Source organism: Curcuma longa, chromosome 4 (genome assembly GCF_044706935.1).
Source record: "Curcuma longa cultivar G26 ecotype Majalengka, Jawa Barat chromosome 4, ITB_CL_G26_1.1, whole genome shotgun sequence".
In the NCBI taxonomy this organism is placed as follows: domain Eukaryota; kingdom Viridiplantae; phylum Streptophyta; class Magnoliopsida; order Zingiberales; family Zingiberaceae; genus Curcuma; species Curcuma longa.
In genome coordinates, this window is record NC_133864.1 from 18,225,568 (window position 1) to 18,249,938 (window position 24,371).

Sequence of the window (24,371 nt, forward strand, 5' to 3'; positions counted from 1 at the left end):
CTGATTTATTTTTATGATTGATAAAAAATTTGAATGGATCACCTTAAGATGAGATAGATAGAAGAATTGATACAGCAAAAAAATTATTATTTAAATGATTATTTGTAATTAGATAGAAAGCGTGCCAGAACATGATTAAATTGATTATTATGGGACAGACTTGTTGAAATGGATAAGGACTAAATTTCGACAAAATCAAAATAATATTTTTTCCGTAATGAGTATATGAACTACTAAGGTGACAGATTTCATTTATTGAAGTAATTGGATGGGAAACAAGTTAAGTGCTGGATTAAATCAGAGAAAAATGGGGAATACAAAATTGACCCGGCGTGTTGATGGGCAAGATCTATGATTCTAAAAAAATCATAGATACTGCCAAAACACACACTCGACAAAATGAAATGAAAAGAAACTACAGCCAAAAATTTAGTAACTACGAGATTGATAGGTTTGGACAGTGGGCACACCAATTTTTGAGGCAAAAGGAAAATAAAAACAAATGGAATGAAAGGGAATTTTAAATCTACAGTTTGGATATTTGTTTTGATTTCTGTATGAAAGAATATGGGAGAAAAAATTGTTGCTCTAGATTGAAAGCAGTATGATGAGGGAAAATATCACCCACTGTAAAGCAGGCACCAGCATTGTCCACTGGCTTTAAATAGTTGTTCTTCGAGGGCATGTTCCAATTGCAGTAAACAACAGAAAGTATGAAGCATGAACAAATAATCTAAGAGCCTCAAGCAACGATAGACAACCGGGTGCAAATTGAAATGTATTTCGATAAATTATTTCAAAGGCTTCCAAAGATCATAATCTGGCAAGAGCAGGTGCTCACATGTGAATGGGCTTGTCATAGGTTGCCATTGCAGCTTCCTTCACAGCCTCGCTCATTGTCGGGTGAGCATGGCATGTTCTAGCAATGTCTTCGCTTGAGGCTCCATATTGGAGGGCCAGGACAGCCTCATGGATGAGTTCCCCTGCATTAGGTGACATAATGTGGACGCCGAGGATCCTGTCGGTCTCTTTTTCGGCTAGTATCTTCACTAACCCATCCGCATCGTCAATAGCCTTTGCGCGGCTGTTGGCCATGAATGGGAACTTGCCGACTCGGTATGCTACCCCCAGGGACTTCACTTGCTCCTCCGTCTTGCCAACTGAAGCCACCTCAGGATGAGTGTACACCACTCCTGGGACCATGTCATAGTCGACATGACCTTCCTTACCGGCGATGAACTCTGCGCATGCAACTCCATCTTCTTCTGCCTTGTGGGCGAGCATAGGACCTGGAATAACATCGCCAATGGCATATACTCTGGGCACATTGGTCGTGAAATGCTTGTCGACTGTGATCCTTCCTGCCTTGTCGGTTTGCACACCAATTGTCTCTAGTCCAAGACCTGCTGTATAAGGGATTCGACCAGCAGACACAAGAACAACATCTGCCTCGAGTGTGCTCTGTTCACCTCCAGCTGCAGGTTCCACTATCAACTTCACCCCATCCCCTGACGTGTCGACCCCAACGACCTTCGTCTTCAACATGAACTTCATTTTCTGTTTCTCAAGCATGCGCTGGAACTGCTTCCTTACCTCACCATCCATCGAAGGTACTATATCAGGTGCAAACTCAACGACAGTGATTTCGGAACCAAGCCGTCCCCAAACGGAACCCATCTCCAAACCAATGTAGCCTGCACCAATGACCACCAATTTCTTTGGGATGGCAGACAAAGATAGAGCCCCAGTGGAAGAAACAATTTTTTTCTCATCAATAGTAATTCCAGGGAGAGATTTGACATCAGAACCAGTGGCAATGATGATGTTTTTGCCTTTGACGACTGTGTTTCCTCCATCAAGGGTGTCAACAGAAACTTCTGAAGGTGAAATGAACTTGCCCCAACCTTTGACATAGTTTACCTTGTTCTTCTTGAACAGGCCTTCAATACCTCGAGTGAGACCAGAGACGGCTTTATCTTTTTGTGCCAACATGGCAGGTAGGTCGATTTCAAGCTGAGCGAACTTAACACCATGATTTGGAAATGCATGCTTAGCTTCATGATACATATGAGAGGAATGAAGGAGAGCCTGCAAACAAAAAATATATATTAAGTCCGGTGTAAAAGGTAAAAAAAATCCTAGATGATCTTTAACAAATAAGAAAGGAGCAACCTTTTAGGTGGATCCTTGATTCCTAAAAATAAAGACATTATAATCATCACACTTCTGTTAGTCAAGCTGTTGCAAGAGCTTTGCAACAGTCTGAGAAATCTCAAAAGTATGAAAACATGCTGCATATCTACTTATGTCCAGAATGCTATTACATTTGTGCGACAATGTTTTTCTTTAGCACACGGTACTCTCATATGCTAAATCCAGGCAAAAGATAAAGGCTTCCTATCTAAGAACTAAAACTTAATTAGAAAAGAGACTATTGCAAAGAAAATTGTAAAATATGAGCATAAATGGATAAGTCTAATAAGCTCTATTCTATATAGGAGCTATCCAACTACTAATACATGTCTAAAGCACATAATCTTGGAATAGAATAGTTGCCATTATGAAATGAAATAGAGTATGAATAAAATATAAATATGTATTCATAAATTTGGTTCATGGAAGGGAATAGATATGCAGGAATTGTGCAAGTACCAGACAAGGAATAACTTCCACAAGATCAAATTATCCTTACAATTAAAACTTGCTTTGGAAGACACCAATCCTAACACGTCAATAGGTTTCCTGAATTAATAATAAAAATAATAGCTAAGTAGGATTAAAAAAGAATGACAATTCTTTTAAATAATCAGGATGGAAAAGCTAGTTCCTATGGAAAAGCTGTTGATATGGTCAATGAAAGAAGTTCTTTTATTCAGTAAAAGCAACCTGAAAAGGGTTATTCAGTAATGAACCTGCAGTAATTTGCAATTCTAAGTTGGCCTAGTCAGGTTGCAATCATGGATTCCTCTGCTGCCCTATGGTTTTCATGGGAGTAAAACATCTTTGGAAGTTGCAACTCCCCTACTATGTTTGTCTTCTCTACCAGTTTGTAGGAATCAGTTCCATTTTTTCCATGGCAGGCATGCTGTGAAGTATGAATGATGACAATGGAGGTCACATAGAATGTACATGGTAATTGGATCACGAGTTTGGAGAGATTGAAACTTGAACAGAGTGATAAATGGTAAGGCAAAGTATTCTGATGCTGCTTAAAAGACAAGTTTCTAAAGAAGGCAGAAAGGGTGCACAAGACTATGGATAAAAAAGTGGACAGAGAGATACCAAACTATGCTACCCCAGACTTTGTATTTGCCCAATTTGCACACCTGTCAACATCGATGCCCGTTTTACCCCTCTATCAGTCCAAGTAGTCCCAAGCTCACCCAAAGCTAGTTCAACAAACCCCAATCATCTGGTTATCCATTTAAACCCAAATCTTGCATCGGCAAAAGTAAACATTTATAACTATCTGGAAAGGTATGACAATCACAAATTCATGTTCCAAAACTTTTATTTGGCCTAGGTAGTGCTCTTCATTTCCAATCATTCTCTTGGTGATCCTCCCCTCCCTTAACATGTTGGCAGCTTCCCTGTATGTTGAGAAACCTTCCTCACTGTGTCTCTACATTCTTCATTGTCGCTGAGCGAAGGTTTCCGGCAATCCTTTAAAATCTGACGAAGGCTGCTTTTGTAGCAAAAGGGCTTTCAGTGGAAAATGGAAAATGTAGGCTTGATTTTTATCTATAATATGCTGGACATTTTGAGTTCATATCAGCTCACAAACTACTTAGTGGTCGTTTTGAATTCTAAAGGTCAAGTTTCTTGCTGGTAAGAATCCAGGAAAGACGTTTATGTGCTTTACAAACTCGTCTGATGTTTTTGGGCCAACAAGAAGTTTTTGTGGAGAACTCCTTTATGCTAATTTTGAACTAAAAAGGATAAAGAAATGCTTCGTTGCATCTCAGGAAATATGTGTGTGTGTGTGTTTGACTTAAATGAGCTATTGTGCGCCATTAACAAGATATATGCTTGGATTAAATATAGGGGCTGCAAGGAAAAATGAAGTATAGAAGTGGTGAATTGAGAAAAAAACAAAAGTTACAAAAACCAAACACAAACATTTCATCATCCTATAATAATCAGAAGTAAAAAAACGTAAACAGGAGTGATGTGACATTGAGAAACCTCACTAGAGAAGAAAGGAAAAATGAGGAGTTTTGGGAGGACATGAGCTTTGATGGGAAAAGCACTATTTGGAAAAAATGGCATAACAAGGTAGTAGGCAGGATGAATCAGATGGTTGGGGCATCCACACGACCAAGTGAATAAATTGGACAAAATACAACTTTGGACGTGGTTTGGGAAAACCCAAAGTTGGGTGTATTATTCAAGAATTTTGCCAACTTCCAGTCATTTATTCATAATTATTGGGTCTTCATAAAAGAAAAGTACAATGTCAAGTGTCAAAATAATGCAATTCTAACAAACCCTTATATATTCAGAAATAGGCTGTCAAAAATGGAGGAAATGGCAAGAGGCATTTCTTATCAGCATATTATTCTGGATTAATTGATAAATTTATCATGAGCTTTTGAAGTTTCAACAAATCTATTCGGAACTTTTGCTTTTAATCTAAACATCACACACCACAAATTTTTTAAAACAAATCTATCATATTTCCGACTTAACAGAATGAACGAAAGCATTTTTAAGAATTTTACATCACAACAGATATTAATTCAAAACAAAACGAAGCGAATTTCGATGCAACTTGAATAGTTTTGAATTCATAAAAAGCTAATAATATAATATGAAAATAATCAAAGAAATAACTAAATTTTGATCACAAATTTTCGATTGATTTGTTACAGATTTGAAATTATATGATAGGTTTGTTAAAATTCAAATTTTGTTATAAATTTGTTAAAATCTTAAAAAAGTCACGATAGATTTAGTAATTAACCCTGTTATTTTCAACTTCCTAGTCTTAGATCTTGACTTTAGAGGTTCATAAAGTTAATCACGAGCAAAGGCATAGAGGGAATGCCGGAACCTATGGAACTCAAAAGACAAAGAAAACAAATCCAGTTCGTCTGCGGCTACTATCGACTACATCAGATCTAATCCGCTCACCTAATCCATAGTAAGCCCAAGTTACCGCTATCCAAGCATCAGTACTACGACCCGAAGCAAACCCCCAAAGATTAAACCGAGAACCCAATCAAATGCGATAAATCCAACAGAAAGCACAGAAAACAAAAAAGGGGGAAATTTTTACCTTGGAAGGGATGCAGCCAACGTTGAGGCAGGTGCCTCCGAGGCTTCCCCTTTTCTCGATGCACGTCGTTTTGAGACCCAACTGCGCGGCCTTGATCGCCGCCACGTACCCACCAGGGCCGCCGCCGATCACCACGACGTCGTTCTCGTCCCCCGCTGCCCCCGCGAACCCCCGGCAGAACACGGAGGCTCGCTGCACCGCTTCCGTTCGGAAGAGATCTCCGGCCCTTCGCCTCGCCAAGCTTACCATCGCCATCGCTTCTTCTCCTCTTTCCCTGTTCTCTCGCACGCCGCAGCAGCGAAAAGAGAGAAGCGATTCTTGGTTGCTATAGGAAGAATAATATCATAAATAAGAAGTACGGCGGCGGAGAGACGTCAATAGTGGATCGAAATACACGACAACCGTCCGATAAAGAAATTATGGAAAGATTTTTTTTTCTTCAAAAGATCGCCCTATTTTTTTTTAAAAAAAACAATAAATAGCAAAGTGACATAAAGATATTATAAATTCTGTAAATTTAGAGTAAATTATTTTTTTTTAAATAATGATATTTTTTAATCAAAATTATTATGGGATATTTATGGGATGACAATTTTAAGATGTTAATTATTAGAAGAAAAGATACACTTTCAAATTTATGCTTAAGGCCGATGAAACAATCTGCACAGGCTAAAATTGAGTTTGCTTATGGGATATTTATTTTTTCTCCTGTATGACTTTGTTCAATACTGGAAGTGGCAATTTGTGAATCAGTTCAAAAATTAAGTTATGATCAGAGCATTCAATTTTAAAGCTCTCTAAATATCTTCGGATCACTTTAAATTTATCAGGGTCTATTGCACCAAGTGCGCCTAAACAATCTGCACAGGCTAACATTGTCGACCAACGGCTGCCTTTGACTCCTCTGCACAACCTTTAAGTAGGAGTGAGCAAAAATTCCTTATTCGATTAAACTGAATATATCAAATTAATTAAATTAGAAAAAATAATTTATAAATTTTAAATAAATAAATTTATAAATCTCTAATTCATTCGTACAATTTTCATAATATTTAAAAAAATTGAATGATTCGGTCGAAAACCGAATTAATCGATAAAATATCAGTTCGGTTTATTTGGTTTTTATTGAAAAATTTGATCGGTTCGGTTGGTTAAAAACAATCGATTTATTCAATTTTAGTTAATTCGGTTCGGTTCGATTTGATTTTAATCGAATACTCACCCCTACTCGCAAGATATTTGTGAATCAGTTCAAAAATTAAGTCATGATCAGAACATTCAATTTTAAAGCCCTCCGAATATCTTCGGAGCACTTTAAATTTATCTGAGTCTATTGCACAAGTGCGCCTAAACAATCTGCACAGGCTAACTTCAACTATCGGCCAACGGCTGCCTTTGACTCCTTTGCACAACCTTTAAGTAGGAGTGAGCAAAAATTCCTTATTCAGTTAAACGGAATAAATCGAATTAATCAAATTAGAAAAAATAATTTATAAATTTTAAATAAATAAATTTATAAATCTCTAATTCATTCATAAAATTTTCATAATATTTAAAAAAATTGAATAATTCGGTCAAAAACTGAATTAACCGATAAAATATCAGTTCGATTTATTCAGTTTTTATTGAAAAATTCGGTCGGTTCGATTGGTTCAAAAAAAATTGATTTATTCAGTTTTCGGTTAATTCGGTTTGGGATTCGATTCGATTTTAATCGAATACTCATCCCTACTGGCAAGATGTTTGTGAATCAGTTCAAAAATTAAGTCATCATCAGAGCATTCAATTTTAAAGCCCTTCGAATATCTTCGGAGCACTTTAAATTTATCTGGGTCTATTGCACCAAGTGCGCCTAAACAATCTGCACAGGCTAACTTCAACTATCGGCCAACAACTGCCTTTGACTCCTTTGCACAACCTTTAAGTAGGATGTGAGCAAAAATTCCTTATTCAGTTAAACTGAATAAATCGAATTAATCAAATTAGAAAAAATAATTTATAAATTTTAAATAAATAAATTTATAAATCTCTACTTCATTCATAAAATTTTCATAATATTTAAAAAAAATGAATAATTCGGTCGAAAACTGAATTAACCGATAAAATATCAGTTCGGTTTATTCAGTTTTTATTGAAAAATTTGATCGGTTCGGTTGGTTAAAAAAAATCGATTTATTCAATTTTCGGTTAATTCGGTTCGGTTCGATTTGATTCGATTTTAATCGAAAACTCATCCCTACTAGTAAGATATTTGTGAATCAGTTCAAAAATTAAGTCATCATCAGAGCATTCAATTTTAAAGCCCTCCGAATATCTTCGGAGCACTTTAAATTTATCTGGATCTATTGCACCAAGTGTGCCTAAACAATCTGCACAGGATAACTTCAACTGTTGGCCAACGACTGCCCTTGACTCCTTTGCACAACCTTTAAGTAGGTGGTGAGCAAAAATTCTGTTAAACCCAATAAACTGATCAAACCGAATTGAATTAAAAATTTGGTTCGGTTATTTCAGAATTTCGGTTATTTTTTTTAAAAATTGATTAATTCGGTTCGATTTCGATTTTAAAATTCTTTATTCGGTTAAACCGAATTAATCAAACTAGAAAAAATAATTTATAAATTTTAAATAAATAAATTTATAAATCTCTAATTCATTAATAAAATTTTTATAATATTTAAAAAATTAATTAATTCAGTTAATTCGATCAAAAACTGAATTAACCGATAAAATATCGATTCGATTTATTCAATTTTTATTAAAAAATTTGGTCGATTCGGTTGGTTAAAAAAAAATTAATTTATTCAATTTATCAGTTAATTCAATTCGATTCGATTTTAACCAAATACTCACCCCTAGTTATCTCTAAAATTAATCATTTTGAAAAATAAGATACCTAAATTATCAAATATATATATATATAAAAGATTTTAATACCCTACATGCTTTAAAATACGTGACTCATGTGCAACATTAAATTCAAAGCGTCCAAAACAGTAAACAATGATATTTTTTATTTTTATTTATTTTTTATTTATAATTAAGTCATTTAAAATTTAAAAATTATATTATAACATTAAGTAAAAAAATTTTAAAATAAAAAAATTGATAGCTCACAGATGTATCCCAGCACTTCTTATTCAGCACACCCCACAAGTAACTATTTTTTTTCATTTAAATTTTGTTATATATTTAATACTATAACATAATTTCTTAATTTAAAAAGAAAATCTTAAATGACTTAACTATAAATAAAAATAAAAATAAATAAAAAATATCACTATTTATTATTCCAGACATCTAGAATATGATATCGCGGATGATTAATGCATTTTAAAGCGTACAGGGTATCAAACCTTTTATATATATATATATAATTTCAACAAATTTTGAAAATTTCAAAGGATAGCAATAAAAGCTGTTTTGAAGCAGCCACAGCCAAGACAATGGTGTCCTCACAAAGAGTAGCTCATCGTAAAAGATGTGTCAAAGCTCCAGCTACAATGGTTTGATATCCAAATTTTGTCTGGTTTCTCTTTCTTGTAATTTGATGTGCTCCACTGCTTACAGATAAGCCACTTATCGCTTGAGCTTTCTGCACCAAATCCATACCCATCTCACAGCAAATTAACACAACTTAATGACAAATAGTAATCATCCTCATTTCATTTCTCAAACACAATTTCGATCCAATGAAAGTATATACAAGAACAAAAATTACCATACCCTTCAGTGCAGTGCCCAAATGAAGGTGATATCATTGCACTCACACCATTTCCACACAGTAAAAAGAATGAAAATTATCACATTCCTACAACGTCATATCATTGCATCAATTCTTAGTAAACAAATGCATTTTGGAACACTTTCCTAAGAACATGCACAGACAATTTCAAGATCACAATCAATAAAATATATATGCTTCAATATAATCCTAACTACATGCAAGCTCTAGATAAGGTTGGCTTAGATTAATAGCAAAATTTGTCAAACCAACTGTGAATTGAACTACTGCTAGCATGTTTTGGCAGGGTAATCATGCATGGTTATAACTTATAAATAAAGTGCAGCTTAAATATAATGTAGAAATGACACAGTAAGCAACAACAAGGATTCTAACAGCAAAAATATCCTGACTGACATGAATACTCGTATTTTATCTGATATTCTGATCCAAAAAGAGAAGCCACATATATATTTTTCTTAGCTGCTCCTTAGAGAACCTATAAGATCCATGTTGATATGTAAGAATAACCAATTCTGAAACAACCAAAAATGTTGACTTTAATTCACCTTCTGATTTGGGTCAGCTTTTCCAACAATTTAAGGATGACTAGTATCTAGTTATTATACAAGAGTGTGAATTTGTCAAGACTCTTTGATGACCAAAGAAAAGAAGATCCAATCCCATGAAGTCTAAATCTGTAATATATTTGAATCATAACTTCAGAAAAAAGGATCAAATTTAGATGACATATTCCAGCTTATTCTTAACCAAGAAAAAACATCAAAATGGTCTCAGGATTTCAAAATAACAAAAATGCCAATACTATAAACCAAGTAACAAAGTGGTGATTTCAAAATAAACAGCAACACAACTAACATGAAGATAGTCTTTACGAAGTTGTATGTAGACGAAATTAAGAAAATAAAGATTAACTATGTTCTACTCTCACTGCTTGTCCAAAAACAATTGTGACACAAGACCAGGCCACAGGGAGACAAACACAAAGTGGTGCAGCACAAGAAAGGGTTTGATTGTTTGAAGAGTGGTGAAGAAGTGTAGAATGGTTGTAGAAAATTTAGGTATCACACCTAAGGAATCCTAGGCACCACACCGTAGGTAGATTTCATCACACAATCTGAAAATTTTCTCAAAACTTACTTTTCTATTTCATATCCCAACAATACAACAAACATACACATTTATACTAGTAGATAGACTCTTCCAATATAGAAAACATAAAGGACATACTTTGTCTGAACTCTAGAAGACTCTTTGACTAAACCTCTTAACAAGAATTTTAATTGAAGCTTCAATTTCCCAAACTTTAGCAATCAAACATTAGAACAATTGGGTTTTACATCATTCCCATTTCCAAATTATGTCAAATTAAAATTAGACTTTGGAATCTTTATTTGTGTGTTTATTTGCTTATAGACTTTTAGAGAAGATTGCCACTTGTCTCCATCACAAAGCACCCCCACAATGATAAATTTATCAAAAGAAAATATAATTGATATGAAAGATAAATTATAAGGGGGAGTTGGGGTCTTTCTAAAAGCTCCCACCCAATTTAAATTTGAAAATATAATTAAACAAATGGGCGAACAAATACATATCCAAGTATAATGGCTTCACAACTTAGAAAATAAATTGACTATGATTTGAAAATATAAAATCCTATTAAACTAGAAAAACTATTTGAATACCTAAAATCTTTCTCTTAATTTGGAGAGACTACCAAACAAAAAATTATCAAATCTTTGACACCTAAAATAAACAATTAGAAAATTCAATCACAAATTTAAATTTTAAAATTAAAATTAATTCCATGTTTATATCATTCTCCCCCACTTAAGAGACGTCCACCCTAGTGAGTTGTCAATGTCTCTTCTTGGGTTGTTGTTTCCAAACATCGGGAATAATTTCTTCGCTAACTTTGTTCAATAATGTTTCTTCATTATCTTTTATGCACTTTATTCTTCTTTTTGAACTATGACTTCGCTTCATTTTTGATAACCTCATTCAAGGAATAAGAAAATGTTTCAGCTTATCACAGGGGAAAGATGATGTCCACTTGACATAATCGTCACAAGACATGAAAGTGGTAATGTCAAGGATGAATTTGCAGAAATAGACTCTGTGAAAAAAGACAAATGCTCGAATTTCTTCTAGGAAATTACCATACCCTTCAAATTGAAAATTAAACTAGTATTTGAGTAAGTTGCTAAAGTAAATAAAAGCATAATAATTAATTTTCCTCACAATATGGCCAAATAATATAAATATGAAAATATAAATGCTTCTCAAGTAGATGACATGAGAAAATTTATCTCTCATGATTACAATAGATCTCCCAATTAGGTGGATGTAAGTAAATAATAAAACTAATTTGGTAGGTAAACAAGCATTAAAGTTTAAGTAACTACGAAAAGCACACGCCAATAAAAATCAATTGGTTTGTTACTTGATGTGTTGTATTCCTACTTCATGATACTCGTGTTGTTTAGGTTTCCCTTTCGGCTTCTCTAGATAACATGAAAAAGTTATAATCTATGATTCTAAATCCTGATCAATGTCAAATTGAGATTTTTCTAGATTATATTTACTAAGGGACTCATCTAAGATGATATTGGAGGATTCTTCTAAAATGTTATCAACAAACTCTTCCAAAGTTGCACTTTCCTCTAGGGTGTGTTAGGGCACTTCTGAAATGTCATCTAAGAACTTTCCTAAGGATCATGTTATTAGGAGGTCTTTTTGAGCCCAATTCTTTTATTTTTACTAAAAGTTTATTGATTATAAGTGAAGTATACTCTTGGAATGATGTCTTTAAATTCAGTTCACTAATGATTTTGGTTTTGTAGGCAATCACTTTTCAAATATGGAGAAACATATTTTTACATCCATTTTCATTTCATTTAAGACCAATATATGATGAGTTCTACTCTTAGCATGTAATGGTGGTGTTAAACACTTTGTCAAAATTCCTTTGCAACTCGTATGAGTTTGTTGACAGTAAATTTTGTTTGTATAATTGAGGTCAAGTTATGATGGTCAGATTAATTTTCAATGTCATCTAATTAATCTAACAAGAAAGTAATTTGATTCTTTTCTAGACATAAGATAATGTGATTGTGAATACACATTAAAATTATTAGATATCAAAGTACATGAAGAATAATACCCATTAAAATTATTAGAATGGTTCATCTAATACTTATGAATCTAAGCTCATCTTCCATACGATGGTAGTTGGTTTATATTTCTCACTCCTAAAATCTCTCTCATGTAATTTGTGGAAGTTTGAGTATCTCCTCTCATCATGTTGATTCTAAGATATCGTCAAGTGATCACGCTCAATGTGACAAAATAACAATAAAAATATACAACAACAACCAAATCTTATCCCACTAGGTGGGGTCAGCTAAATTAACAATAAAAATATGATGCAAATAAATAATAATGTTTAATATGCAAGTAAAGTAGTTATGTTTATGATCCTACTAAAAAAAATTTAATGAATGACAATCAAACTAAATAAAAAGTGGCATAATAGTATTTGTTGTGGTTTTTGATAATATTCAAAAATTTATGAGAAAATTTAATTAAATGTAAGTAATTTAAATTACCAACTAAATAAACAAAAAAAATCAAAGAGGAAATATATTTATACAAAAATTTTGTGAGTCAATCCAAGTCAACATTGTCATGTGATTCGTGTCACACACACTTGAGATGAGTATCACTCAAACAAAAACCATCCTACTTGTAGGATTGGCACTTATAAGATTTATTTTACAATTGCTTTGACTATCCTTTAACAAGTATTGGGGCCACCACTCAACTACTGTTTTTACTCTTATATTTTAACTATGGCTAGAGGGGATGTATGTTGCGGTCTAGGTGGTCCCTAGGAGGTTGTTGCCAATATGGATTGTGACTCATCCTGTAAAAAATGGAATGCAGGTTGAGAGAGGTATGAAATTGTAACAGTATCTGGCAAAGCGAAGGCATTGGTGGAAGGTGGTTATGTATAGTCAAAGGTGGTACAAATGCCACTGGGATGAGGCAGATCAAGAAGTGGTGATGGGGTGAAAGATGACAGAGTGGTGGAAAGGGAGTTGATGGCATAAAAAATAGAAGAGTTGGTTGATCTTGTGGTTGGAATGTGGCAGAGACATAGGGTGGCACAACAATGGTTGGAGGTGGATTACAGTCCTGTGATTGGAAGGTGTACAAAAGAGTAAGGTGGCATAGTAATAGTTTGGGTGGATGAGAAGATGATGAATGGGAAAACAAAGGAGAATAGGGAGAATCAAGTAATGAACAAAACCATCAAGCTTTGAGTCTGGTGCTAATTGACAGAATACCAAACTATAGGAAGAAGACAATAAAGCATCAAGCTTCCACAATGATAAAGTTATCAAAAGAAAATATTATTAATTTAAAAGATAAGTTACAAGGAGAAGGGGATGTTGGGTTTTTTAAAAGCTCCAACCAAATTAAAATTGATAAGAAATATTGCCTTGCTCAAAAAAAAACTTAACAACTTAGGAAATTAATTAACTATGATTTAGAAATATAAAATTCTACTAAACCAGAAAGAATATCCAAGTACTTTAAAACCCTTTTTTCTTATTAGGAGAGACTACGAAATAAAAGATTACCAAACATTCGACACATAAACTAAGACAATTAGCAAATTTAATTATAATTCACAATTAAAAACTTGATTCCCTATTTGCAAAAAATTGGCTGGTAAGTCTCCTAACAGTACCCTTAAGGAATCACTGTTGCTAAGAAATAAGAAGAGCAAGTTACCAATAATATCAACATAAATGTCACATAAAGAAAGGCCTACCAATTTCAAGAAACATGCTGCCCGGTTTCCATGAGACATAGAGCATACATCTACAGATGAAGGTAGCTCAGAAGCAATTTGCAAAGTAATCTCATATTGCAAGAGTGCATCCTCATATTGACCAATCCTAAAGAGTTTGTTCCTTCTTCCTTTGCATCATTTGCTTGCTTAAGAGCTTTCTGCAACATAAAGGAATGAAAATTGCTTAATATAGAAGCATAAAAGCAGCTTCTTAGTTGTTGCATGTCTATGTGAAAGTAAGTTATAAACAATGCTACTACATGTATTGCAATAGTCAATTCAGGAACTCTACTAGAAACAAGTTTTTTTTATGAGTCATCTCCATACACAATGTTCAATTGAGAGTAGATCATTAGTTACAGCTGACATGAACTTAAATTTGATAGAGCAAGTGTACATGATGTTTATTTCCAGAACCCAATTCAACATACGCTTCTTTTTACCAGACACTCATGTGCATAGTTTTGACTGGATGAATACTGAATAATAGTTTAACCAATTCATGCACTAGCTTCATAAAAAAATTGTGGCTTTTGTAAAAGTAGCATGCACAGGTAATTTATTCGCAAGTTCACAGAACCAAAGAAAGGAATAAAACCCATTCAGAAAATCAAACAAAATTTTGAACACGAACCATGCCGTGTTCCTAATTCACCGCACTGTCCTGACAACTTAGTTCGACATGAAATTTAGTGGAATGATTAACACTAAAAATCGAATCGTTTGACAGCAATCCGAAGCTTCAGCTTAAGCATCCAGTTAAACAAGAAAGCAATATTATCATTTGCAAAAGCGAAAAACTACTTTTGTTTAGTTAGCAATATGAACAAATACAGAATGTGGAACAAGAACACAAAATCGAACAAAAATAGAAGTCACATTGAAAGAGGATAAGACGATAAGGTTCTAATCGTGGCAAATTAAGTTACAATATCAATCAGAAAAAAGAAAAACGAGTATTGCAGAGAGTTAACAGACAAATCCCACAAGACAAGACGACAGTGCAGAACTTGAATCCCTGGTCAAAACCGCATTAAAGAAGAGATCAAAAGGCCGTACCTTCATCAACTTCTCTTCTGTCAGGGCGTCCTCAAAGGACTCCTCATCGCCGCCATTTCCCCCTTCCGCCGGAGCGTCACCAAATGAAGCGTCTGCTGGACCTTCCCAGGTTCCCTCGGCGTCTGGTTCTTGCTCGATCAGAACTATCTTCCCTCCAGAGAGATGATCGGAGATCGGATCCGCCGGGTCATCGGTCAGCAGAAGATTTAAAAATTCAATTTTATTATTTTAAATTTTTAAGCCGGGTTATTTTTAAATTGATTATTTAAAAATTCAATTTTATTATTTTAAAATTTTAATTTTAAAATTTTTTCAATTGATTTTAAAAAATTGTAATTAAACAGAATAAGTTAAATTAATCAAAATAAAAAAATAATTTATAAATTCATAAGTAAGTAAATTTATAAATTCTTAATTAATAAGTAAATTTTTTATAATATTTAAAAAATATAATTATTTCGATTAGTTCGATCAAAAATTAAATTAATTGATATTTTATTAATTCAATTTATTTGATTTTTATTTAAAAATTTGATCAATTCGATTAGTTAAAAAAATTTGATTCAGTTTGATGTTGATTAATTCAATTTAGTTTGATTTTAATCAAATACTCAATCCTTTCATCGAGAGATGGCGATGGATGCCAATGATACTAACCCGTTTAAGGTAAGTTTGGATATTCGCTTAGTGACTGTTTCAAATCGAATTCGATGGATAGATTTGGATATACATCCTTAAATGATTTAACATTAGTAAGGATAATAAGAATGCTAATGAAAAGGAGAATGGGCATATTAGGCATATAAATCCTTTCTACAGAGTTCACAAAGTTGATCTGTTCTGTCAAAATAATTTAAATGAATTGAATTAAAAATTATATCAATTCATTTTAAAAACATTATCATATTATCGATCTGTCATGATTGACAACTCTACCTCTATGACTCATTCGTATTGGTCTTGGTCATTCTCTTTGCATCCACTAGCCTTGCTTGAGTATGTTTTTATCACTCTCTTTATTCTCTTTAGCTTCCTTGCCAACTTGTCAATTGTCACCTTTGTCATAAGTGGATAAAAGGGGCTTTTGGCATGAGGGGCAAGGTGATTGAAGGAGAGCACCCTATAACAACTCAAAGACATTAGTGTTAACTCATTTGATGACCAATCAATAAGGACGTTAACTTGACTAAGTAGGGTATTACATTATGGCCAAAATGGGATCATTTGTCTTGTATGCTAAATTGTAAAGTAAATCATTCTATCACCTTAAACGTGAGTGAAATGCTCATGCATTTAACCTCATTTTGATGGGCAACTAGATGAGAAAAAAAATATCATCCAATTTGATCCAGATTTTTAAGTTCTCATTTTCTTTGTTGCATACAAGTTGTCATCCCTCCCCATTATTTTCATACCACTACCAGAATAAGTCCCAGGCAAATAAATCATCTAGCAAGAATCATGATTTTAAAACTCGTAAGGAGTATGATAAGAATCTTGCACTGACACAAATCTCTGTAAACAAGACATGAGCAATAAAAACCGCTTCAAACATTCACAAAATTCTACGTCTAAGCTTGACAACGACGAATCAGTTATTGCTCATACAGAGAGCAAAAGGCACATATATAAACGCACAAATGCTGCTAGTTCTGGAAGGTGATACAAAAAACACTTCAGGATTCGGGTTCTTTTACCACTTGCTTAATTCTTCTCTGGTGAACATCCCAATTGTACACCCGAGCAACAGTAACCTGTATATCATGGATTAAAAAGTAAAATGAGTTTGCCAAAACTCATTCATTCTTGGTTTTATGTTTTTCATCCAGAACTTACTTGAGTTATGGTCACTTGATCCCTTAAGAATTGTAGATCACCAACGAGAACTTCTAAGCTCGCTTTAGCATTTTCCAAGTTCTTTTCTAGGAGAGATTTTGCCTATGAATAATAAAATATATCAGAGCTGGAAGGTTTCCACAATATGTGTATATTAGGCGAACGAAGAATGCCACTTTTCTGACCAACCTCTTCCAGGGAATACTCAAGCATCACATTAGCTCCCAACCAGAGGCAAACAGAATCATTATCCTCAACTTTTGCACGTGAATAAATACCTTCAGCCACTTCAAAATCTGTAATGAGTGCCTGCAATTAATTCTTCACGCTGAAGGTTATACAGACCAAGAAAGGTATGAACTTCAAGAAAGCTAACAAAGAAGGAACTCAAGGATAAAGAGAAAAATTCATATACATAATCCCAATTGTTGGCCCAGTATTGTTTTTTCCGGATAAAGATTCTGAAGTTTTCTTCAAGTTACAGTGTTTCATTGAGAATGTAACCAAAGAAGAAAAGACTGGTGCAAGAAATACATGATAGAAGGGGGAATTTAAGATACGTTACAGTGTTTTAGTTAATTGTACTTGTGATCGAAAAAAAGAAATTAACAAAGGAGCAGAAAATACAGATTAGTCTATCATCCATACCGGTGGTTAAGCTCTCGTTCCACAACTGTGTAGTAATCTACAAAACTTCAAAAACTAGCAGAATGAATTTTATAAGTTAAGATGTTCATAACAGCATCCTAAGAATAATCTTAGGAAAGCTCATTCAGGACAAGTTGTATTTCATGTAACTACAGAATTTGATTTTTAGTATTCAACTAACGTACCATTTCTATGAGTTAAAAAATAATATTTAGAACCTATAAATACAGGATAACCGTAATGAATTCCTAACAAGTAAACGTAGTTGACAAAAATCTCCAAATTTCAGCAGCTTATTAAAGCCTTCAATACCAGAAACAAAATAAACTTTGTTCTAATCATTATTCTAAAGCCTCTAAAGGTTACAGTCAATATCTGCGTAATAATGAAACACAATGGATAAACTGATCTTGAAGCTTCTGCACTTTCATACGAATCACAATTCTCCACAAGAAAACAGCTCACGGGAGAAAATATGGTAAATCAAGTCCATAACCATACATGGACATACTTTTGCTGGTGATCAAATATCAGATTCTATAAGCTATACAATAGAAACTCTGTCTATATACATCTCCATGATATAAATTACAGTTTATATTGCAAATCCTCCTTTCTGGTAAAGCATTTTGTTAGATGTACTTTACATGTAACCAAGCAAGAAAAACATATAACAAAACCACTGATGTTAAATGGCATGATAACAATGTTCCAACCTCAAAGATAGGACTGATAAGACGAAGGTTGCATAATAATGGATTCAAGATATGGAAACTCACATCCTAGAAAAACTAAAATTTCCAAAGATGGAGAAAATATAGAACAGGAAAGTTGGGAATGGCCTAAAAATAGGAAGGATTCACGAGGAGACATGTCATCAAACAGTGCTATTTCTGGTTCATCCAACCATTATCCTTCAAACTGATTCAAGGAAAGCTGGTGATGAATGTATCACTAAGTTGATAATTTGGTGGATTTTGAAACATGTGATTAAGAAGATATAGAAATATCCTAACTTGCATAAATTACACAAACAGTAAAAGAATAATAATTTTTTTGAAACAAACCTCCCCAGCGACTTTCTTTGCCTCCAACATAGCAACAACATCTAAGCACTTCTCAATATCTGGTATCTTTGCCTATAAATTATTTACAGAAGTTAGCTTCCACAAATCTTCTGGGACAGCTGATAATAATTTGTCACAAAAAGCTACTTTTAGAAGCATCTCAGACCAACAATAACTAGACAATCTCTTCTTTTTTATTAAAAAACAAACAAATAAACACCTTAAGTCTGGCTATGCAGAGCCAACTTACCTTTGAACTTTATGTGAGGCTACATCACTATTTCAAATCTTTTCAAGCCATCTTTAATTGTATTAAGTAGATTTTTCTTTGTTCCTCCACCCATCACACATTCATAATTGATTCAAGTTCTTTGATTATACCTTTAAAGCCTGAGATATTGGGTTTCCTAGGCATGATACATGGTGGAACTTGCAATTGGCTAGAGGTTAAAATTTGATGGTTCAGAATCATGTGTGCTACTACAACCACATGCCTCATGGTTTTGAACTCATCTTCCTCCCCCACCTCATCGCTCATTGTTTGCAGTGCCACCCGCATTAAGCTAAGGAAACTCACAAACATGTTCTCGCAACCTTCCTTCTCATATAATGGTATGAAAAAGATGTCCATTTCTTAATGTCAAACTTTTAAACATACAAATGTAAGTTTATTCCATTAAGTCATTATTGCATGGATTAAGATCCGACCTAGGAACAGTAGGAGGAACATATCAACATAGGAACAAATCATAGGTTTATGAGATTTTAGCACAATTAAGATACTACTTAAGATTTGGATCATTAAGACTCTTAGATTGTAGAATTTTAAGATCCTAAGATTTGGATTACAAACATGACAACCATCACAAGGGCATGCATCTTGAGAGATTTGGATGAAGAAACGACTTAGGGGCAAAATTAGAGTCAAGAATCCAAACCATCATTTCCCTCATTTATTTATTACTTCTGTGACTATGAAGGGGAGACCACAGGCTACATGATTGCTGATCTTTGAATCACTACTTTGGTTAACTTTTGATTAAATCTTGCCTCTTTCATTTTTAGGGACTTCTCATTAATTCTAAAAACAAATGTGGTCAACATCCATGGTCATCACATTGTTTTTAGTTTTATACTCTTTCAAATTTTAATGCACCTTCAGCTTTTTTATCCAGACTTAAGTTAGGCATTGACCATTACTGGTGGTCAGTAATTTCTTCTCTGAAATTCAATGAAAAATTATCTTTTATAATTAAAGTATAGTGAGGGAAGATAACATATCAACAACAAAAAACAAAAAAGATCAGACACATATAAGTTTGATTAGATAAGTAAGACGAAACATCATACATCACATCAACAACAGCTTATGAAAGGAGGAAACAAAGAAGAGTAGCCAACCTGAAGATCCCGTTGCTGAGCCAAAAGTTTCATCTCCACGACTCTGTACTGTTGAAGCCTGAGATGAATAGAAAGTCCGCTTGTTTACGAAACTAACAACCAGGGGTGTCAAACTATTCGATGCTCGCTTTGTTTAATGAAACAGAAGTTCATGTATACTGGGTGTTTACGAGAAACAATAACGGAAAATAAAGCATAAGAAATCCCGATCAGAGCAGCAATCTCAATCTCATCCAGCGCCGCGGCATAGAAGCAAATCAACAGATGGGAACAAAAAAAAAAGGCGGAAGGAGCCGAAAGGAAGATACCTTTCCTGGAGGAAACCTAGGGAGGAGTTGACATCGAGACCGGATTGCTTGAGATAAGTCTCAACGTCCTCCACAAAGGAAGCTGCGGGAATGCCCCTCCTCTCAGTGACTGCGGCAGTAGAAGCAGAGGCCGAGATCTCCATCGGCGAGGAGACAGGGAACAAAGGAGGCCTCCGATTCCGGTGATCGCCGATGATGGAGCCCGTCCTCTTGTCTTCGTCGATCTCTAGTAACCCATCGGCTTCGTAAGCAACTGGAGCAAGGACTCATACTTGATTTCTAGGGTTCCGGTATTAAAAATAAATTAAATTAATAAATAATTATTTTATTTTGATTTGCATTAGATTCGACCCGAGTCGGTTCAAATTGGACTTGATTTGGACCGCAATCAACTAGGCCGAACCATGGAATAGCTATTTATGGGTGCGTGTTTCCTTTCATGTACCATCTAGAACACCCCTTCCGGGAGAAGGGAGTCTTGGAAGTTGTAACCCTAATTGGCGGTGATGGAGGGCGGCGATGGGGCGGCGGCGACGGCAGCTGTCGATTCGAAGGACTTGCAGCAGCAGAGCAAAGCCCTCGACAAGCTAACCGATCGCGTCGAAGACCGTCAGCTCGATTCCAGTCGCGTGCAATCGGTCTCTCCCGTTGCCTTCCCTTGTTCCTATATTATTTTTCCCACTTGCTTTTCCTGAATGTTCATTTCCTCTGGGATATAAGCAGTAGCGCTGAATTTCGTTGATATGTTCTGGTTGCACAAGTGAATTTCGTGTCTTTGATAACGTTCTGTAAAAATCGCATGGTGAATTTTTCTTTTGTTAGAACCAAAGTTTTAAGTTTTTGAGGGGGTGTTTGCAGGCCATGGCAGCTCTTGCTTCAGCTAAGGAAGCTGATTGGAATGCGATGCGACTGCGGTGAGTGATTGTGGCCGGAACGAATACTGGTTTGATTGGTTTATGATCTAATTTTTAACAGTTTAACTTTTTCGGATTTGATTGTTTATTTGCATCGCATTACTTATTGAATTCAAAATGTATGAACATTCTAATAAAACGTAGTCATTTGACGGAGGTCTTGAGGTCCTCATGCATGTAGACATCTCATTCAGTTTTTTTTTTTTTTTTTTGGGTGCAAATCAGTATTGATATGCAACACACTCATACATGTAGATTCAAGGGCTTCCTTGTTCTCACTAAGGAGACCTTGAGCAATGAGAGGCATCTTGTGTAGTGGCAAGCATGTCTTTTGCTAGTGGATCTGGAAAGTTGAGGTGATTGGTTAGCCTGTTTTGTGATCCAATACCCTTTCTCTATTGTGATTCTCCCAAAAAAATATTGGATGGAAACTATTCTAGTGTAGGGGAGCTTATTTGGGGAAAAGATGGAAATGATGAATTCAATGAGAGTTATTTACCATCACTTCCACTAGATCTGAATATAAAGTGAAGCAATAAGTTGTTTGCACTAGTTTCATTTCTGGATAAAAGTGGTGGGAGTGTGAGGAATTGTAAGGAAATCTTGATGGTTTGATTGAGAATTTTAATGGACTAGTAATGCTAAGCATTGTTTAGATAATTTGTTTCTACTATAGTTAATCAAATGAGGAAGGAAGAAGTTAAGTGAAAGAATAACATTTATAATTGTGTTTTATGTTCTGGATCCTCACATTTCAATGCCTACATTATATCTAACTCCAAGAGGACTTTAAAGCTTATTTTGAATTAGGAAAATCTTTCTATCTCCTTTCATTCTCTTGACACCTTGATTTGTTGGTTAGTCTCTGAGTGAGATGAATCTTAATTCATCAAACAATTTCAGTTATCTGCACTGTGCATATAAATGAAAGGTTATTTGAGGCATAATTATTTAAGGCGTGAGACGCCCAAAAGCGCATAAGTATTGTGGGGCTTGAGGCACATGGCGCAAGGTAAAGTACACATTTTATCGAAGTAAGTCACTCTGGGTATAAATTTTTACAATTCAAACATATATAAGAAATTTCTATCAAAATATTTCACTAATAAAATTATAATCCATAAAATATTAAACAATAATATAAATATAATATTCACTAGCAAATAAATACGTTATATGCATAATTCAAATTAAAGTTTTTTTTTTCAAATATCTAAATCATCAAAATCTTCATCATCTTCCTTAATCATATCATTATAATCATCATCGGATGTTTCAGATTTGTATCCAGTTGAATTTTTATCGATTTTCTTAAGATTGATTTCTTCTTCTCTTTATCAATAAGTTGACTTGTAGAAGATTTTCTCTTAGTTCCTTTTGATGTAGTTGTTCTTATTTCTTTTGAAGAAGATGAAACTCGAGATCTAAAACTATAGGCATCTTCACCAACTCCAAAAGCTCATGCAACTTCATTCCAAGTCAAATTGTCATTATCAAATACTAAATCATTTTCTTCATCAGTGTTATTTAATCCCCCCCCCCCCCCCCCAATCATTCATTGTTGTCATCTATCTCATCCAAAGAAATGGGATGGATAGTGTCACGCATAGAAACAAGTGTTGCATACATGCTAGGTAATTAATTAAAACGGTAATTAAAGGTATGGGCTGGGCTTTAAAATGTTTTTTTGGGTTCGATTTGCATCTGTACGTCTCATTTCAATGAGGTGAGAAAAATCGTGCCTCAAGTGTGCTTGTTGCCTCTCACAAGGCGCGCATTTAAGTGCGCTTCTTTCAAGCAGTGCGCCTGGCACAAGAGGCTCACCGCACAGCCAAGTGAGCGCCTTTAATAATTATGATGTGAGGTATCCTCGTAGTCAAGATAAAGAAATGTTAATCTCTGTGGTTGATATGCATGTTAATGGAAGTTCTGATTCAATGCTACTAAATGTATTCTTGCCTTTTGGGTTAAGATATGATCCTTTCGCAGGGAGAAAGAGCTTGCTGCCGTGAAGATCAATCCAATTGATGTAGACATTATCGCAAATGAACTCGAGGTGAATATATTTGATCATTTTCTTTCTAGTTGTGGAGACTGAAAATAAGATCATCATTCTTCAGAAATGTATGCTATTATATGCAGTTGGACAAGAAGATTGCTGAAAGAACACTAAGGGAACACAAAGGCGATGCTGTTGCTGCGGTTCTCCATCTACTTCGTTGAAATCATCGTATGTTTGTTGCATGATTCTGTAGAGAAGTAGGAAATGGAAGCCATTAAAAAGATCGTTGCTTTGCAGAATCTTCTGCTGCTGATGGATGTTTGAAACTATTCTGTACCCCCTCACACTATTTAGACATTTATTTATAAGCAATCGAGGTCTGAGGGGAGTGATCAAGTTGTTGACACGTCATCAAAATGACTGATACTTGACTCTTAAAAACTTTTTTTGCATATCAAGTTATTGATACAAAATTAGGTTTTGTGCAGCAAGGGGAGATCATTTGCCAGGTGCTACTCACTCCAAATGGGCCTAGAATAAATTGATTAAATTTGGTTTTTTTATCTTGAGATTTTCTGGTAAATCAACCCTCCTCACTCTCATTATCATTTTGTTAGAGATTGATCACTTAAGGGAGCATTGCAGTTAAGAAAGTTGACACTGAAGATTATCCTGCTGCCAATGGGCTCTTCCTGTAAGTTAGTTTACATATTGCTTGGATTTCATTGCGGCAATGATTACTTTAGTTGGACCTTGGAGAATATTTTAATGTAGTTAATGTCTCAATGCTTTTTATATTCCTTTATGGAATTTGAATAAAGGAGATTTTTTGGTTATGCTTCTGATTCTATAACCCATTACATTAAGACCTATAATTCCGTTAGGGTTCATTGAATTTTTTTCCCAGAGTAATACGAGTTAGAGGGATTATTTTACTATCGTACTCTTGCAAACTTGATTGCCACCATCATGACGAATTCTACCCTCCTTCCCCACTTCAAAGCTGAACCATGTAAATTCTCTATGATTAATTGTCTTTTTCTTCTTTTTTGAACTTCGTCTGATCTCTATTTTCTCATAACATCTGTATTGTGATTATCAATTTTAACTAATTGGATCTGTTATGGGTGAGTCTGAGTCATTTGTTCCTTCCTTCTTCACTGACTCACGATGAAATCAACTCTGTTTTTTTATATCTATATAGTTGGTAAATAAGTGGAGTGATCAAAATACTTTAAGAGCTCACTTA

General features: G+C 34.4%; 3 protein-coding genes across 4 annotated transcripts; 1 reads left to right on the forward strand and 2 right to left on the reverse strand.

Annotated features, from left to right (window-relative positions):
- Nucleotides 1-608: 608 nt before the first annotated feature.
- Nucleotides 609-5,584, reverse strand: LOC141827976 (dihydrolipoyl dehydrogenase 2, mitochondrial-like). Its single transcript, XM_074715326.1, has 2 exons — nucleotides 5,279-5,584; nucleotides 609-2,088 (listed from the first exon to the last, which is right to left on the reverse strand). Exons 1-2 carry the CDS (start codon nucleotides 5,531-5,533, stop codon nucleotides 838-840), a joined length of 1,506 nt encoding a protein of 501 aa, XP_074571427.1. The 5' UTR covers nucleotides 5,534-5,584; the 3' UTR covers nucleotides 609-837.
- A 10,827-nt stretch (nucleotides 5,585-16,411) lies between these two features.
- Nucleotides 16,412-20,477, reverse strand: LOC141827610 (prefoldin subunit 3). The gene is made up of 6 exons (XM_074714900.1): nucleotides 20,207-20,477; nucleotides 19,899-19,956; nucleotides 18,498-18,569; nucleotides 16,972-17,091; nucleotides 16,783-16,884; nucleotides 16,412-16,700 (listed from the first exon to the last, which is right to left on the reverse strand). Exons 1-6 carry the CDS (start codon nucleotides 20,347-20,349, stop codon nucleotides 16,623-16,625), a joined length of 573 nt encoding a protein of 190 aa, XP_074571001.1. The 5' UTR covers nucleotides 20,350-20,477; the 3' UTR covers nucleotides 16,412-16,622.
- A 191-nt stretch (nucleotides 20,478-20,668) lies between these two features.
- LOC141828102 (uncharacterized) lies at nucleotides 20,669-23,901 on the forward strand. Of its 2 annotated transcripts, XM_074715469.1 has the most exons (6): nucleotides 20,669-20,844; nucleotides 21,065-21,120; nucleotides 23,110-23,176; nucleotides 23,263-23,350; nucleotides 23,611-23,631; nucleotides 23,740-23,901. In XM_074715469.1, the coding sequence occupies exons 1-4, from the start codon at nucleotides 20,713-20,715 to the stop codon at nucleotides 23,341-23,343; spliced, it is 336 nt and encodes a 111-aa protein (XP_074571570.1). In that variant the 5' UTR covers nucleotides 20,669-20,712; the 3' UTR covers nucleotides 23,344-23,350; nucleotides 23,611-23,631; nucleotides 23,740-23,901. The 2 variants fall into 2 exon arrangements, with proteins under 2 accessions (XP_074571570.1, XP_074571569.1); XM_074715468.1 differs by lacking the exons at nucleotides 23,611-23,631; nucleotides 23,740-23,901 and having other exon boundaries at nucleotides 23,263-23,595.
- The last annotated feature ends 470 nt before the right edge of the window (nucleotides 23,902-24,371 follow it).

What these genes read in the sequence shown, in the direction of transcription:
- LOC141828102 (XM_074715469.1), top strand. Translation starts at nt 20,713, where the DNA reads ATGGAGGGCGGCGATGGGGCGGCGGCGACGGCAGCTGTCGATTCGAAG. An exon ending in TGGAATGCGATGCGACTGCG is followed by an intron (nt 21,121 to 23,109) that starts GTGAGTGATTGT and finishes ATCCTTTCGCAG; the next exon opens with GGAGAAAGAGCTTGCTGCCG. An exon ending in TTATCGCAAATGAACTCGAG is followed by an intron (nt 23,177 to 23,262) that starts GTGAATATATTT and finishes TATTATATGCAG; the next exon opens with TTGGACAAGAAGATTGCTGA.
- LOC141827610 (XM_074714900.1), bottom strand. Translation starts at nt 20,349, where the DNA reads ATGGAGATCTCGGCCTCTGCTTCTACTGCCGCAGTCACTGAGAGGAGG. An exon ending in TTGAGTATTCCCTGGAAGAG is followed by an intron (nt 16,885 to 16,971) that starts GTTGGTCAGAAA and finishes TATTATTCATAG; the next exon opens with GCAAAATCTCTCCTAGAAAA. An exon ending in ATCAAGTGACCATAACTCAA is followed by an intron (nt 16,701 to 16,782) that starts GTAAGTTCTGGA and finishes CATGATATACAG; the next exon opens with GTTACTGTTGCTCGGGTGTA.
- LOC141827976 (XM_074715326.1), bottom strand. Translation starts at nt 5,533, where the DNA reads ATGGCGATGGTAAGCTTGGCGAGGCGAAGGGCCGGAGATCTCTTCCGA. An exon ending in TTGGCTGCATCCCTTCCAAG is followed by an intron (nt 2,089 to 5,278) that starts GTAAAAATTTCC and finishes TTTTGTTTGCAG; the next exon opens with GCTCTCCTTCATTCCTCTCA.